The sequence below is a fragment of the Micrasema longulum genome, unplaced genomic scaffold, assembly GCF_059751315.1.
Source record: "Micrasema longulum isolate JH-2025_06_02 unplaced genomic scaffold, ASM5975131v1 h1tg001157l, whole genome shotgun sequence".
Taxonomy (NCBI): Eukaryota; Metazoa; Arthropoda; class Insecta; order Trichoptera; family Brachycentridae; genus Micrasema; species Micrasema longulum.
Genome location: NW_028278344.1, coordinates 243,496 through 260,892, shown reverse-complemented (window position 1 = coordinate 260,892; position 17,397 = coordinate 243,496). Strand labels below are relative to the sequence as shown.

General features: G+C 32.5%; 1 protein-coding gene across 1 annotated transcript in view; it reads right to left on the bottom strand.

The window, feature by feature from the left end:
- Positions 1-17,397, bottom strand: part of LOC148276730 (uncharacterized) — a 140,285-nt gene that overhangs the window by 15,294 nt on the left and 107,594 nt on the right. Inside the window, exons 7-12 of the mRNA XM_088233850.1 lie at positions 10,052-10,247; positions 8,081-8,221; positions 5,556-5,818; positions 3,930-4,055; positions 1,455-1,607; positions 207-379 (exon numbers count right to left, since the gene is read on the bottom strand). Of these exons, the coding sequence (XP_088089976.1) occupies positions 207-379; positions 1,455-1,607; positions 3,930-4,055; positions 5,556-5,818; positions 8,081-8,221; positions 10,052-10,247 (1,052 nt within the window). The remainder of the gene's footprint in view (positions 1-206; positions 380-1,454; positions 1,608-3,929; positions 4,056-5,555; positions 5,819-8,080; positions 8,222-10,051; positions 10,248-17,397) is intronic.

Genomic DNA, 17,397 nt, shown 5'->3' with positions numbered 1-17,397 from the left:
CTAACGACGGCTGTAAAGCTACCAATCCTTATTAAGAGCGGCTGACGACAAAATAAAAATCGTCATGATGACCTTCCACCGTGGTGTGGCAGCATAAGAAAAAGAAGAGGAACCACGAAAGTAAAAAAAAACATTGGTCTTTTTGGGGTGCTCAAAGAGCACAAGATCGAGTAACATTTTTGGAAAAAAAGTATGCTTTATTGTACCTTGTTCCCATAGCTCATACTCCAGCCTTTTCCTCTCCACCATGTCCTGCTTGGCCTTCTGGATGGCGCTCATGAGGACTTCTCCCGAGACGTCCCCCATGTCCATGTGATCCTGGTCCAGCCAGGCTGACAGCTCGAGGTGCGGGTGTTGGGCACACGATTGGGCGGCATTTCTAGGAAGAGAAAAAGTCACATTGGCTTATTGAATATTAGATGCTAAATTGATAATTAATTCAATATTGGGCAACTGGGCAGGGAAGTGCATTTTTTTGTAGGTAATGAGCGTCAAACATTATGCTAATAGCTGTAAATGCCAAGACTTCCACATTTCCTTATTAACTACTGTAAATACCTAACATCAACTACTGTAGCAGCATATTATTTTTATCTAAAATATATTTATAAACATGTTATTTTTTTTTTTTATTTTTTTTTTTTTATTCCAGTAAAATGGATACATAGTGCAGTGAAACTACCATATAAACATAAACATAAATGTAAACATAAACTAAAATTTTATATTTTAATAAATATACCTAGTTTCTTCATCTCGGCGGTTGTAATATCCATGCCCGTAAGTTGATAAGAAAGAAAATAATATTAATTTATTCTAGTCAATGAGCCAATTTATTGAGGATAGTTTTTTCGAAACACGATATTCATCCAACATGGCATTTTTTTTGATTTAATTTTAATTTAAAGCCAGAATAATGCGTCAACTCAACTTTAGGTTTAGTTGCAAGGTGTAATTTTTTAAAACAAAGATTATTCACGCGATTTGACGCGAATCACAAAAAACCCTCTCCCGAAAAATTACGTTTGAAGCGAATGTTGTGTTTTAAAAAAACGGTTCTCAATTACAACAACAACCGGCTTGATGTTTTTGTTTTAGTTGTTGTTGTTCTTGTGATTGATGTTGTTGGTCCTCAATTACAGTTTTTTCTTGTTTAAATTGTTAATTTTTGTATTTCGACAAAGCAATGAACAAATCACGTATTATCAAATAAATAGCAATAATTCATTGTTTGTTCAAATCAATATTCAATTTTTTTAACTCTACGAACATAACTCTATAGTTAGACAATTTAAATATAATTGAGGCCAAGAATTTAAATTTTAAAGATACAGTTTACCTAAGTAATCAAATATAAAAAACATAAGCATCAAACTATAAATAAATTTGCAATCAAACTTCGACATTTTTTTAAAGTAGCAAATACCAAAGATGTTTTATAAAAAGATTCTTACAAGTATGGATCTTCTACGACGAAAGCCCTGGGTTGTACTTGCTCCAGATCTGCGTTGGATGCACACAGCAGCCCTGACAGAGATACTCTTCGGATGGCCTGAAGCTGCTCGGGCGATAAGGAAGATGGAGGGAGATCGTTCTCATACCAGAACCTGGACATAATAATAGTAATCGTTTTACTATAGTTTTCCCATTCATCAAAAAAAACACAGTCCGCCTCGTGGTTAGGTAATATAAGATTAGTTAAGTTAGCTTGTGTTTACTATGAACATTCCGGCTTTGATTTTTAGGGGTATTCTGAAAGTCATACATTATACGCCAAGTAAATAAGCGATATATTAAACAAAAAGTTAATTAGACTGAAGAGAAATGGACGTTAAAAATATAGTTTCTTTGAACTTTAAATAAATAAAATAAAATTCATCCCTATAATTAATAGGTACTAATTAAATAAGAAACATCATAAAGGATAAAAAAAATCAATATCTTATCAAGTTAACAATTAGATTATCGTAAAACGACGAGGGTGTTTCATTAGAATCTGTGACCAATGCCTCCCAAATACAATTCAAATCAATTCCTCAAGAGGAAGCTCCTGGTTAATCCGTATTCCAGTCCACAAACTCAACAAACGCGACTTTACGGTGCCCGGGGAATCTCAGTAAAATTCAACACAGAGAAACGCGGGAATGTTTTGTAAAAACAATCATTATTCTATATCACATGGTATCCACAAAGAGCCTCCATGCATCTCTATCGGCTACCAACTCATCCGGCTACCAACTCAACTGCATCCTCCCAAGTCATGTTCTCGTCCCTAATTTCTCACATAAAACTGCCGACAAACAGTCAGCAGTGGACGTCCAGGACGTCGAGAACCTGATGCCTTGTAAAGTAGGCAAGCGTGGTTAAGGCTCTCACGAGGCATCCGCAGTATGTGGCGTAGACAACCGTATCGCTTTCGCTAGACGACAGTTGTCAGCGGAGTTTGCTGCGTCCGTTATCTTATTATTTCTCAAAATATGAGTTCTATAGCTAAATAATTTAGGTTTATATAAACGTATACGTAAAAATGCTCTACTTAAAAGTTTTGCTGTTATACTCTGCTTATCAAAGATATCCTTCGAATCGGGTTTCGTCAGAATTAAAAGTGATTTTTCATTGTATTTCATTAGTTACATTAGATGGGTAAATCTGATCTTCTGGTTCTATCAAGCTGTCAGAATACCGCTGTACTGGTACCAAATATGTCCTAGGCATCATCATTTAGGTAAGAAAAAATGATCATTTAAGCCTCTCTTCTTCTAATCATTTATTTATAATCTGGGTCAAGACTATAAATGTCAATGTTTTCTTTTCCAGGTAACCATTTTATTTTTGCTTTCGTATTTATTCTCAACCAAATGACCTAACTTTGATTAAATTATTGAAACAAACAAAAAAATATTCTATATTATAAATACTCAATTTAAAAAATAACCAAAATGTAATATTGATGTTTTTTGTTGATATTTCTTGATAAAACTTCATAGTTAATGATTTTGATAAAATTACAAATAAAGTTATCAATGAAACTTCTTGGTTTAGTTTTAATTTTTTATTATTTTGACTAACGAGCGCTTTCGCCTAAGTAGGCATCTTCAAGACTGGTGAATTGATTACAGCTTTTATACTATTCTCAACATATTTTGGTGATAAGAAGATCAAATAAGTATTAAAACAGAGGACAGAAAACATAAATATTTACAATTAGTTTGCTAAACAGTTAATTTAATAAAAAAGTAAAACTAAACCAAGAAGTTTCATTAATAACTTTATTTATAATTTTATCCAAATCATTAACCAAAATGTAACTTAAAATTTTTATTTTATATGTTTTAAAAATCTATTTACTAGTATAAATGCATCTACACCATATGTTGTATTGTATTCTAGATTTAGTATACCCACCACGGTCATGCCTACGTAGGATTTTTTGTTTTTATAAATAAAGTGATATAAACATAACAATTGTAAACAAATAAGTATTTTTCTATTTCAGCCACATATTAATTACAAACCCATGGTTTACACCCCGCTGCCCTAGTTTTTGTATGTTCAAAAGACCATTTAAAAAAATGAGAAATGAATCCCAATATGTTCATTATCGTATTACGCGTCAGTGTAGATTTTTTTCAGCATTTTTTAAGTGCCAATCTCCACTTACTGATTTTACTAAAAAACAAATAAAATGTCTTTCGTTCAATTTGCAAAATGATCCATTGAACACACACGAACTAGGGCAGCAAACTCAGTAAATTCTATTCAATCAAAAACACAATTTTAAGTTATGATATTTATTTATTTCCGTTATAGCAAAAACACTCTCAGAAATGGGAAATACTCTTTTGAAAACAGCGGATAAAATTAAGATTTTCCATTTTTTTAAATTTTGCCCACAGTTAAAAATATTTTACTAAATGAATTATACACACCTGTCACTATTCCTTAACTTGATGAATTGCTGTTTAAGTAAGCAAGCTGTGGTTGGTCCAACTAAAGCTCCATCTATCGGCTTCTCTAGGGTAGATCCGGCCAAAAGGTCAATGTCTTCAGCGTTCCTACAAAGGACAGTAAGCAGTTTAATATAAATGATATCTCGTATATTTTGTGACTCGGGGGCATATTCGTAAATACCCGAAGCGCCATCTATTCGGGATCACTCGGAATCACTCGAGCATTCGTTTTTAATTAGCATAGTTCAATTAGCACAAATCGACCCTAAGTAGCGCCTACTAACGTCACCCAACATAAACATTCTGGATTTCATTATAGTATCTCGACTACGCCACATAAAGTCACAACACTCTTTCCTCTATCGTTCTTGCTCAAACTATGATTTTTTTTTTTCAATCGATATATTTAATTTGCCCTTTTACTTATTTAAAAATAAATTAAGACTTATTCTTTCTGGCTGCGATACGCTCCTATTTGCTATTTAATGATGCTCACGCTTACACACACCGACACACCTGAACACTTACTCCCACACAAATACACCTCTACAGTTACTCTCACACAAACACACCCTTTTGTTGTAGCATAATTTTGAATTTCAGAGGAAGATGGATGCAAATCCAGAATTTGATGAAATGACATTTCGATTTTCGTATCCAATTATGATCATGTCCATTGATTTTGAAGAAACGTAAGTCTTATAATTAATGAACCAATGTATTAAGATATTGAACATACAATTTGATGTTCTGAATGATTAGACATCACTTAGAGAAAGTAGATTCTTTAGGCTATTGTTGAACATTTGACGTTTGGATTTGCATCCGTCTGCCTCTGAGGTATATAATTTAATATGTATGATTTTTATCATAATATTTGAGTTTGTCCAAATGTTTGTAGACAAAAGACTGGATTTCACCCCCTCGGGAGTCATTAAGATTAACAAATTACAACAGGGATGGAGAATACCTTAAGTAAGGGAATGTGGAAGTCCAGGCAATTACAGGGCTTATGACCTGTCATTGGCTGGTTTACCTTATTTAAGGTATTCTCCATCCCTGTTGTAATTTGTTAATGTATGTTTTTTATTGAGAAACTTAGTCGGTCTTTAAACCTTATCTTTATAACACCATTGTTGACTGTTTGTTTCTGTAAAATAAATAAATGAATAAATAAAGTACTTTGGTTTGTTTCGGTTATTACTGGGATGGATTACAATCATGGAATAATTCAAACCAGCCAATGTCAGTTCACAAGCCCTGCAAATGCCCGGCCTTCCGTATCCTCTATTCAAATAAGTTTTCTATATCTGTTTAAATATATCCGTGCCTTGGGTCTAAAAAAGCCAATGTCGGATTATATTTTTTTCTTGCCAATATTTTGATATAAAAAAACATACATAAATACATAAATTGTTGTGTTTTTTTAAAATTGAAAATCGTTTCTACGCCTCAAAAAGTTTATTATAACGTCACAAAATAGCTGAAAAGTTACTCTGTCGTAATTTAGTGATTAACGACATTGGTTCTTTGGACTCAAGCCACAGATATATCGATGTTAAACTCGCCATGGGTCGATCCCAGTATTTCTCAATAATTACTTACATGTAAAGTTCCTTCAGCAAGTTCCGTCCATCCCCGTCGATGCCGACATACTGCAGGTCCTCGAAGGTGACGTTCCTGTCTCCGTGGTCCACCATCCTCTCGCACAGGTTGAAGAAGTTCGGGTAGGACGGGACCCCGTGGTCGCGTCCTCTGTGAACAAGCAGGGCCCCTTTGTCCCAGCCCAGCTCGGCGGACGGGAAGTGGAGGGACGGGGCTTGGGCGGCGGTTTGGAGCAGGGTTGACAGAGATATCGTTCTGTTGAGCTGAAGATTGAAAAATGACAAAATAACTCGAATTTCATACATTTTTATTTGAGAGAAAATATTGATTTCTCTGTCAATTTGTACCGTTTAAACAGCGTAAATTAGGTGATCATGTTTTCCAGGCCTCCACAGATTTATTTTAATTATCCGAAAAAAAAGAAAATTACATAAGGGGAAAAATAAAATACATTTATTTTTTATTTGTGAATGTGGATGTGGATGTGGCCACTCCACTGAACCCATAGGCACATTCCGAAGTGTCAAGTGTATTATTTTTTTTATATTATGTGTTAACATAAGTTGTGTTCGTTTTCGAAGTTGTTTCGTAAAACGAAAGGGTAAATTAGACGTCATTCGAATATTTTTTTTTTTAAAGTTGTGACACGAAAACGTATCTATAGTTTGTTCATTTTTACCAGAGCTGAATTCAACGATCATGCTACCAAAAATTGGAGAATACTTTTGGTATGTAAAAAAGTTTGTAATTTAACGTTAACAATCAACATTTGTTTTTGGTGGATCCCATTCAGATTCCTTCCTAAATTCTTTATAATTTCGACCCATTTATTTCTTTTTACTAGATTTTTGGGAATGCAAAAATAATCCGCCTTCCTTTACAAAAAGTAACAACTTAGATTGCCCACACTGCTTGAGAAAATTAAAATTCGTATCCCTCGACGTGCAACTCGGCTGCAATAATTGTTTCATCAACATACCAACGTATTTCAAGCGCAAATAACAATTAGAGGGCCTTACTAATAAACCTAGTATAAAGTTACGCCTAGACATAGTGGTAAAATAAGGATAGGAATACCACCATTATTCTAAGACTACAATAAGGATAGTATTCACATAAGTATTTCACTACTATACCTAGGCCTAACTTTATGCCAAGTTTATGAGTAAGACCCAGAATGTATCTTTTCCTAGAATCCTAAATTATTATGACAATTTTTTTTCTGAAATCAATATATATTTCCTCACTCTAAACAACTTTAAAGAAAATGCTAGAATCTTAAATGCAAATAATAATTATAATTAAATCTTACTGTTAAATACGGAAAGTCTATTTAAAATATTTAAGGTTCATACAGTAGACACTCTGTATAAAATAAATTATATTATACAAATCTTAGAGTATATACATATAATACTCTAAGATACAAATACATAAAAAAGAAAAATTAAATGAATTTGAGATGAATAAACTCTAGTGCTTGGAGAGTGACTTTCACTGTTTTAGATGTTTATTTAAAGAAGTTTATATAATTTTAAATACGAGTACACGAGAAAGAAAAATAAAAACATAGGATATATAAAGAAAAAACATAAAATAATAATACATTCATACTAATTCAAATTTAATGTAGTTTTTTGCACGTGTTCAAAAAAATTCTTTAAATTTATTAAAAAGATTTACTTTAAATTTATTTGTTAATATATTATTTTTAATAGTTTTTAGTTCATTGGGAAGATTATCATAGTTTTTTACACCTTTGAAGACAAAGCTATTTTGACCATGACTTGTGTGAAATTTAGGAATTTTAATATTTTGTTGGTATTTGAGTGACTACTACCCCGTATGCAGAGACAAAACTTAAGGTGAGAAAAGAACATTCTAATCTCATATGCAGGAAATAACCCGAAGGTGAAGACAATAGAATGTACTTTCCTCACCTTAAGTTTTGTCTCTGCATACGGGTATTAGTCTCTTTTTTTGGAAGTTACAGTGATAGCATTTACTAGATGTGCAAAAGTAGATATAGTAAAAAAACATGTACCTTTTATGAAATTTATTTATTTAAAAAAATAAGGGTTTACCTGATTTATTTTTTTGTGTACTTTCATGTTATATTTATTTTCTCTTGTTTGAAAAAAGAAAGGATGAAGGCTGAAGGTTACCCCGTATGGATACGCTGGCGAAAAGATTTTTTAAGACCAAGTAAACAATTGTTTTCTTTCATACGAAAGAACATACTGTTTCATTATTATTGTCGTATTATATTTTTTTGCAAATGGAATACGAAGTGGCTTTTAACGAGTTTGCTTTTTTTCTTATTTTTTTGCTTTGTATTTAGTTATATAAAGAAAACTTTAATTGGTCTATGATTTTGGTTGATTTGTAAATATTGTACTTTTTTTATTATAATGGCTGCTGTTTTGTTTTAATAAATAAATTGATATTAAAATATGATGTGTAAAAGTAATATTTTTTTTTGATTGAGTGATTTGACTTGTGAAATATTTAATCAATTAATTTACCAGATCTGGGTGGATCATCGAATCGAAGACTTGCAGGGCTGTGAAAGCAACTTCGCTGTAAACTCCGGGCCTGTGGGAACTTGAGTACCCCTGGAAGTGGCCGTGACTCAGGGGACGCAGTTCAGACTTGGACATGGCGACCTAAAAAGTATTTAAAAAAAAATACATAAAAAATAAAGCTGAAAATGGAAAAAAAAACAGTAACAGTACCTAAGAATGTAACAGTGTATAATGTGGTCACTTAAACCAGCCAATGATAGGTCATAAGCCTTGTTAATGCCCCGACTTCCAAATTCCCTTTTCTTAAATATTTTTCTTCAGTTTTCGGTTATTGCCCCTATGGTAACAAATATATTAAATTTCCTTAAGGGGAATCGGATAAAAAAAAAATTTTACGTGCGGTAAAAATTAGAGCTTTAAATTACATTAAAAAATAAACGTATTTTAATAAAAACGAATTACTTTGAACGACGTCACTAGTTCATGTGAATCAACCGATGATAAGAGAGTTGTGAAAGATTTCCGGTTGACCGAAAAGAAGCGCAAGAGAACTTGAGATGTCACACGCGGGGTTATATCAGAAATACAAAATTTTTTTAAATTATTGCGCTGATAATACAATACATAAAAATAAAAAATCAAAATCAGCTTAGTTAAATAGTCTGTTAATTAATTAAAACTTATAAAAAAACCACTGACCTTCCTCATTAATTCATTCATTTAATTACTAACATTCGAATGAATTTATTGATCGAATGCATTAGATTATTTTCATTTCTTTACTTCCAAAAACACATTATGTATGTAGTAGATTATAATAAATAAATATCCATTTTCTATAGAAATTCAACGAAATTCGTATGTCAATTTCCACATACATCGTATATTTCTCAATAGATATCCTTGGCATAAAATGTTTGACTGGTAAACAATAAAATCCCATCACATAAAGAAAAGATATTGTGTAACATGTAAATTAAAATAAATGTTCCTATGTACCTCGAGGAATATGGAAATTTGAAGAACAGTTGAATAATCGTAAATCTTAATTCGAATTTAATTATGGAGTCGAACGTTAGATCTACGGTTAATTACGGGTGTCACAATAATATTAGGTGTTAACATAAGTTGAGTCTGTTTTTTCCAAATTAAAAAATAAGCACCAAAATAAAGTAAAATAAAATATAAAAATTACGCATCATTCAAAAGAAAATTTTCCACTCTAAAAGGTATTGCGTTTACTTTTGAGTTACATTTATGATTTTATTTGATTGTAAACCTTCAAAATGGAATTTCGAGTAGACGAAAGCGAGCATTTTCCACATATCTTTCTGTTCGCGTTCAATCAAAGGAAAAAAGCTGCCCAAGCTGCTGGCGATATTTACGCAGTGTACGGTGAAATCGCTATGAATAATTTGACATGAACATATTTAGAAAAACTAATGTATGCATGTTATATTTTTCATACAGAAAACTCAATTTTACTTAATAGATAAAATTGAAGATAACCGTTTCTAAACTTTCTATTGTAATAGTGCACATATGATGTGGTTCAGTTCATATCTTCATGAAAAAGAATATGCAATTGTGTTCCAAGGTAATAGCTCATACAAATTTTAGGTGTCTACTGGAGTACCTCAAGGGTCAGTACTCGGACCACTCATATATTTCCTGTACACTAAAGATATAGAGAACATTATTAAAGCATGTGGATTTCGGTCTAACTGCTATGCAGATGATACAAAAATTTATTTTTATTGATGCTTTGAGAAAATAGGAAACGACGAAATTGTGTAAGGAGTACCGCTTTACCCACCGTTAAACTACTGGGAGTCTTCCTTAATTTTGACCTTGACGCTCAAATAAGTAGAACGATAAGTTCATGCTTTTACCAGCTGAGACAAATTAAATGCATACCCAAACATTTGAGGCCTTTATAAGAATACTGTCAAAGCGCGGTTCCGTACTTACTTCTCCCAGAACCGTGTTTAAGAACTCTGTGTATGTGATGTGTTGGATCATGGCAGTGATGGCTCTCCTGGACTCCAGGAAGAGCGTCCCATCCTCCCAGTGGTGGTTGAGTTGCGACAGCCCCCCGGCTATCCTGTTGTGTTCCAGCAGAAGACTCTTGTACAGAGGACCGATGGGATCCTGCTTGTTGTTGCATCTAAAACAAAATGAATGATGTTATGATTGATGGACAAAAACTAAGCAAAACCCCCACCCCATAACCCAGCGTACTCACTTCCTCTCCGACAAACTAAAACATGTTAGTACACGTCCGGATGCCAGATGCACCGCAAGCGTCAGAGATAGTGATGACATTTTTGTGCGTTTCCGTTTCGATATTTACGTAAGCTTCAGTTTATTATTTTTCAATGTTTTTTAATGTTTTATCATCATCATCATGATCATTTCCTTTCCGCACCTTATGGTGCATAGGGCACTGCATTCGCAAACCAATCGTAGCGTATCTTGATAATTTTTGTTGCATGCAGGTAAGATGATCAGTCTTACGTTTCAGGTGCTAGTCAAGGAACTCATGTCAACCATGTCGAGAATCGAACCCGAGACCTCTTGCATGGTAGGCAAATGCGCTGACCACTACACCACGAGGCCGACAAAACGTACAATATGTTTTATCTCCACAAAATTATCAATCGTTTACCGATCGATAATATAAAAGTCTAAATTTTATGTTTCCTCAGTGGTTTGAAGTTTCAAGAAAGTCAAGTAGATTTTTTTCTGTGAATATATTTTTGAATTCAAAAAATATTTATGCATCAAATAAAATATTTTTTTACACAATATTCGTTTAAGAGTCCTCCTCACTAAGGAAACCTCTTCCAAGTTCCAAGTAATCTTGTTCCTAATATGGGATATCTGAGCGACCCTAACATGGAGTACTTTGAAATTGGGAGCATTGTTTTTTTTATAGAATTCAAGAAAAACTTCCAGATTGTACAAAAGGAAAGGGACATTTTGAAAAAAAGGCACAAAATCAATGGCAAGGAATGTATCCAGTGCCAAACCTGCCATCATTGGTACCATATTGAGTGTTAAGGGGCTTAAAATATTGATTTCAAGAGATAATTGCAAAATCTAAAAATCTGAGTATTCCATATTTGAAGCAGTTTTTTGAAAACACGTTTTTTTAAATGTTTTTTTTTTGCGATGGCATTTTATGTTACATAACTAAGTTCCTAAAGATTTCAACAAATATTAATTAATAAACAGAATGCATGTAATTTTATTATATATAATACATTTATTGATTATTTTTTTCCCCTAAGCTATTCCACATTTGATACCTCTCCTGTATATTTTTATTTTTTATTTTGTAACCGTAAAAAGCAAAACAGACCTTGTGTTTCATTCGTAAACACAATTCAGTTAACTAAATATATAGATGATTAGTTATTCATGTTAAAAGAACTTAGATAATAACACTGACAGTCGGTGACGTAGCGATGGCAATGAGTTACGCAGAAATACGAACTTAGGAAATATGAATATAGTTAAAGGTATCAAAAATATTTTTAGTTCGTCCAAATATTTTTATACAAGGACTTGAAACACCCCCTAGGGAGTTATTAAGAGCAACATATTACAACAGAGAATGAGAACTTTTATGAGAAGGGAATATGGAAGACTAGAAATTTACAGGCCTTATTATCTACCACTTTACACACTGTGCAACATTTACCATTCTGTCAATGTTTGAAAATCTACGTTTCTTGGATTCTTCCATCGGCTGATGTAAAGCTAAAACCTTTATTGGTGCGGGTGAATGTGCCTTCATCTGACTTTAAAAAAAATATTTTTAAGAAAATCATTTGCGTTTTTTGACTTACCTAAATATTTAAATTTTGTAGACACTTTCAACGAGTTGTAAATGACTCATTATCTATAATATTAATACTCAAGAGTTGATTGATTTCGTCTGTCCTTCATACGCGCGCACAGGAATTTGAGCCATTAATAATTCGAGGTATCAACGCTAAACCAGGGCCATTTTCGTCTGTTCAAATTTGATTTTTAAACGTAATAATAATTATCCCTCTATCATCATCATTCCTTTGCCGCACCTAATGGTGCATAGGGCACTGCATCGGTGCGCCAATAGAGGCGTATCTTAATATTTTTTTGTCACATGAAGGTAAGATGATCAGTCTTACGCTTCAGGTGCCAGTCAAGGAACTATGAAATAAACGTAGTTATGAAAGCAGGAAAAAATGAGATATTGGTGTTATCGAGTGCAGTAAGGTCAATTCTATATTCTTCTAAAAACAACCAAACCGCTTTCATACAAAAAAACTGTAAAAATCATCTTAATAGTGTTGATCTCAAAAACGGTATTTATCGATTTGCAGAAAACGACCACAGCTCTAGAAAAATCTTACAGTACTTTAAAACCACTACTAAAACTGGTCAAATACGTTGTATACTTGTTTGAAATATAAAAAAAAACTAATGTATTAATTGTTTATTATTTGTCAAAGTCAAAAACATTCCAACTGTTGTGTAGATTTGATTATATACTGTTTTCACATATATTTTATTGTCTCAGTTTCCCTTTTTTATGGCTGGCTGCTTTCTACATTACTAAGTTCATGATATTCTAGTGTGAAAACACCCCTTCGAATCGAACCCGAGACCTCTTGCATGGTAGGCAAACGCGCTGACCATTAACCAAAAATATCTGCCTTAAAACGGGTTGTACCTAGTGTTAACGAAAAGGCAGACTGTAAATGAAAAACGAATTTCATTCAGTTTTGTGATTTGGAAATATTTGAAGAAAGGATAGGAACATGGGATGGATACCTACCTTTAATATAATCCAACCACCTTTTTTATCCGATTTTATGTGAAGTCAAAAACATTCTTTTGATTTTTTGTTCTAAATGCAAATCTTCTAATTTTGAATTTCTTCTATCTTGATGTAAGGTAGATAAGGATGGGTCACGGGAAGGATAGAAAAGAAAAGTCAGGAATAGTATCGATAAATGCTGTTATTTACTTAACACCTAGTTAGGCAGACTAGACATAATCCAGAGAAATCTATTACCTAAGTATGTATAAATCTAATACCTAAGAAGATAAAGAAATTATTTTTTTTATTAATAAACCATGATTATTATTATTTCACCACGAGGCCATCTTTCTTTACTTGTATCTTGTATTAATATTTACCTCAGTTTATTTTTTAAACGAGAATATATTTTTCCAACCATTATTATCACAATAATATTTACCTCCAAATTGTCTTATTTTAAATGAGCCACGAAAAAATCTTTTATCAATATTATCACTAAATTAGTATTTTTTTAAAGCCGTGAGAATATTATTCAATCCATTTAAACATATTATGACAAAATTTCAATGACTGGGAGAACATCTTCTATAATAATCGTATTGAAGAATTAGAACTGATTGATTGCGTCTGTCCCTTATATTCACGCACAGAAATTTAAGCCATATTATCCGGGTATCAATGCCAAATAAGGGTCATTTTCGCCTGTTAAAATTTGATATTCAAACGAAATAATTATTATCTCTCTACATTTGCATAATAAAATATTTATTAAAATTAAAACGATGTTTGTTCAAATGAATGTTTATGTAATATTTATTATGTTGTATTCCAACTCAACACAGGGCTCTTAGCTTCATTAGTAGTATGTATCTTCATACGAATAAATAAATAAAATAAATAAAAAATATACTAACCCCAATATATTTAATTGAATCAACCGATTCCCGAAGGGCCGAAAATTGAGTCCCGTAGGGTTGATATACGAGGCCCGGAGGGCCGTTTACACAAGGCCTGAAGGTCTGAATTTCGTAGCATGTAACAGTCGGCTATCGCTGTGCTAGTTAACTTTATTATAATTTTTAATTTTTTTAAAAGAAATATTTGCGTTCTTATAATATACCCAAATATTTAAATTTAAGTGGCCATTTTCAACGAGTTGAAAATAACTCACTATCAGAAAATGAAAATCAAGTTGAGGTAGAATGGGGTTCGATCCTCTGACCTCTCATCTGTGAGTCCGCAACACTAGCCACGGAACCACAATCCGATTCAAGTTCATGATTCAACTTAATTCTTATAAATATAAATACGGATTTTAAAGCATAGGTAGAATGGTGAATGTTACACAGTGTGTAAAGTGGTTACTTAAACTAGCCAATGACAGATCATTAGCCCTGTTAATATCTAGGCTTTCATATTCCCATCTCAGAAAAGTTCTCAATCGCTGTTGTAATATGTTGATGGATAATATCGTTGCTATGGAAACGAGTTACGCAAATTTCTGCGATTTCAGATTTCATATTTATGAACTAAGAAAATAGGTACGAAATAAAATATATTATATTTTCATGAATGCTTGCATGTACATATATCGTGATTTTCTATCTCATTATTTTCGTTATATTTGCTAAATATTAGATGCGGTTAGCAAGAGAATAACGTGTCGTGTAATCTCTGAACGTGTCTATTGATTATATTTCAGCGGTGAAGACGTTTTCATAACATTTTGAAAGAACTCTAACAGAAATCTTTGACTGTAAACATAGCAACATTGAATTTCTAATTCACGTGACATTGTCTGTAGAGATTATTTATAAAAAAAGTAATTATGTCAAGCCATTTTGTGCTCGGATCACGAGTCTGGTGCGAATAATGACTGAAACGAATAACCATCTAATGCAGGATGATATCACTCGGGGAGTGCTAATATTGCCCACGCAAATACATTATAGGTAATCCAAAGGCAAGTGTTCGTGAGGTTCGTTGATAACAGGTTATGTCGAACGGCAATCGATATATCGATTATCTTTTTGTTTCATAGTTCATATAAGTGTATGTATGTGTATATATCAGTGGCGAATAGTGATTTTATTTACGCGTAAGCTATAAAAAAATATCATATATATGTACCTACATAGAAGGTACAGAATATAATGTAAGTAATATATACTATAAATTGATATTTTTCTGTGATTCTGTGTGATACAACAACTCTCATCCATGAAATCAACTCAAACGACAAAACTTCGTGATCTTTTATATTATGTAGATATATTATCCATTACTTTTATACACAACTCATTAAAAATAAATAAAAATAGCAATACGAATGCAGTCGATATTAAATATTCGATTGAAATGCCAACTGGCCGAATTAATAGTGCTATTAATAGTTCTAAAAACGGCCGCGTCGAGCGCCATATGTCCTGCAAAATGGCGCATGAAAGTAAATGGTCTTATGTCAAAAGTACCATCTCAAAGAAAAATAGCCTTTAAGAAATAATGTTTGAAATACTGTTTTCCAAATCAAGAATCTTCAAATAATTTGTGTAATCCGCAAGTTTAATCTAGGAGAAAAAACCCGCACGGGGGTTAAGACATTCAAAATATAGCATACTTATTTGTATGAAAAAATAAGCTGGAATAATCGGCTAGTTTCTTGGCTCACCGCAGGCGCTGGGCGCGTATTATTAATATAAATATTTATATTAGGATAAAAATACAAGCGGTGGAAATGATTTAAAATAAATAGTAATTATTTATTTGTTTTTTTTGTAAAAAAAAATTACAGCAAAACATTATTATGGCTAGTTAAATATAATGGTAAGCTGTGCATAATCGCTTCTATACGCGGTTCGCCCCTGGTATATATGTATGTATATATGCACATATATAAATATATATATTTATACATATATGTATGTGCGTATATATGTGTAATACACATTGTGTATATGTATCTATGTAGTATGTATATATATTTAAATTTATTTTTACATTTAACGTACACTCTAATTTTTTTTCTTCTCTTTTGGGCTATAACTTTTTTTCTATTTCTTCAATATTATTTTTATTTATGGGAAACATATTCGAAAACCATATTTGCCGCAACAAATCGGTTTCTTAGAACAGGCATTTGCCCATATAGGAACCGATTGCAACATTAGGCATACTAATATTTCTGGCTGGCCGACCCTTCATATACTGAGCCTACTCCTAGTACAAGCAGAATTCGCCAGAGTGGTTTTTGTGCGATTTTTGTAAAAATGTATGTATAACCTAATAAATAAAAAATGTTTAAAAAAAAAACAGTCATAATCATCATAGCTTGCCCTCCACACACCGTACACCGCATCTGAGGACCTATATCTCTTTGGCGGTGCCCACATACACGGAAAAATTGCTCCTTGCTTAACGAAAAAAGCTGCCTGAAGAAGCTCTCTGTAATCTGATAGCCTAAGGATCTGTGTGCTGAAAGAAGATAATCCAGAAGTACATAATATGTGCTTCATTGGATTAATGAAAAGAGGGAAGTGAATTCTTCCTTGAGAGGAAATAAATTGATTGAACGGGTTCAGTTCACCTAAATGTTTACAAAACTTTTTAACAGTCTTGACATTCTTTTTGGAAGCTACCAGATGTGTATATTTATTGAAATATTCATAAATAAGTTAGTTCGTTCGTCATATAACAATATCCATCTCATTCTAACGCAATCAAAACCATATTTCGCTCTCGTTCCCTGTCAAACGATGCGAATAAATTTACGAAACAAATTAGTTAGCGGATTTCAAATTCAATATTTTGAATCTTGAAAAACGCAGTAAATAGGAATCAAAAACGTTTTCTTGGTATAAGTGTGTATTGTCAGCCTCGTGGTGTAATGGTAAGCGCGTTTGCCTACCATGCAAGAAGTCTCGGGTTCAATTCCCTACGGTTGACATGAAATATTTATGCAAAAAGGTGTTTTACTCTTAAATATTTCATAGTCCTGGACTGGTACCTGAAGCGTTAAACTGATCAGACTGATCATGTAAAAAAAATGAAAACTTCATGTAAAAAAATGATCAAGATACGCTGCGATGGTGTACTAATGCAGTGCCCTATGCACCATTCGTGGCGAAAAGGGCGTAATGATGAATCTGTTACTAAAAAAACTTGTTTTTTTAAACAAAATTTTACGTTGATGTATTTTATATTTATGAAAATATTATTATATTTTATGTATATTTATTTTTTAATGACTGTAATAGCTGATAATTTAATTTAAAAAAAAAAGAAATAAAATATGTATCTGAAGCCCTAACTTTATGGTTGTTCATTATAATAATATCAATATAAAAAAAATGTTTTCAAACACTTATTTTTTTTTCTTTCTGGAAACTGCAAGCGTGTTAATGATCGTGTAAATATGCTCGATTGTGGAGTAATCTATCCTCTAATGCTAGAGCCCCTCCTTTACGTACATTTAAATCAAGATTAAAATATCACTGTGTAAATA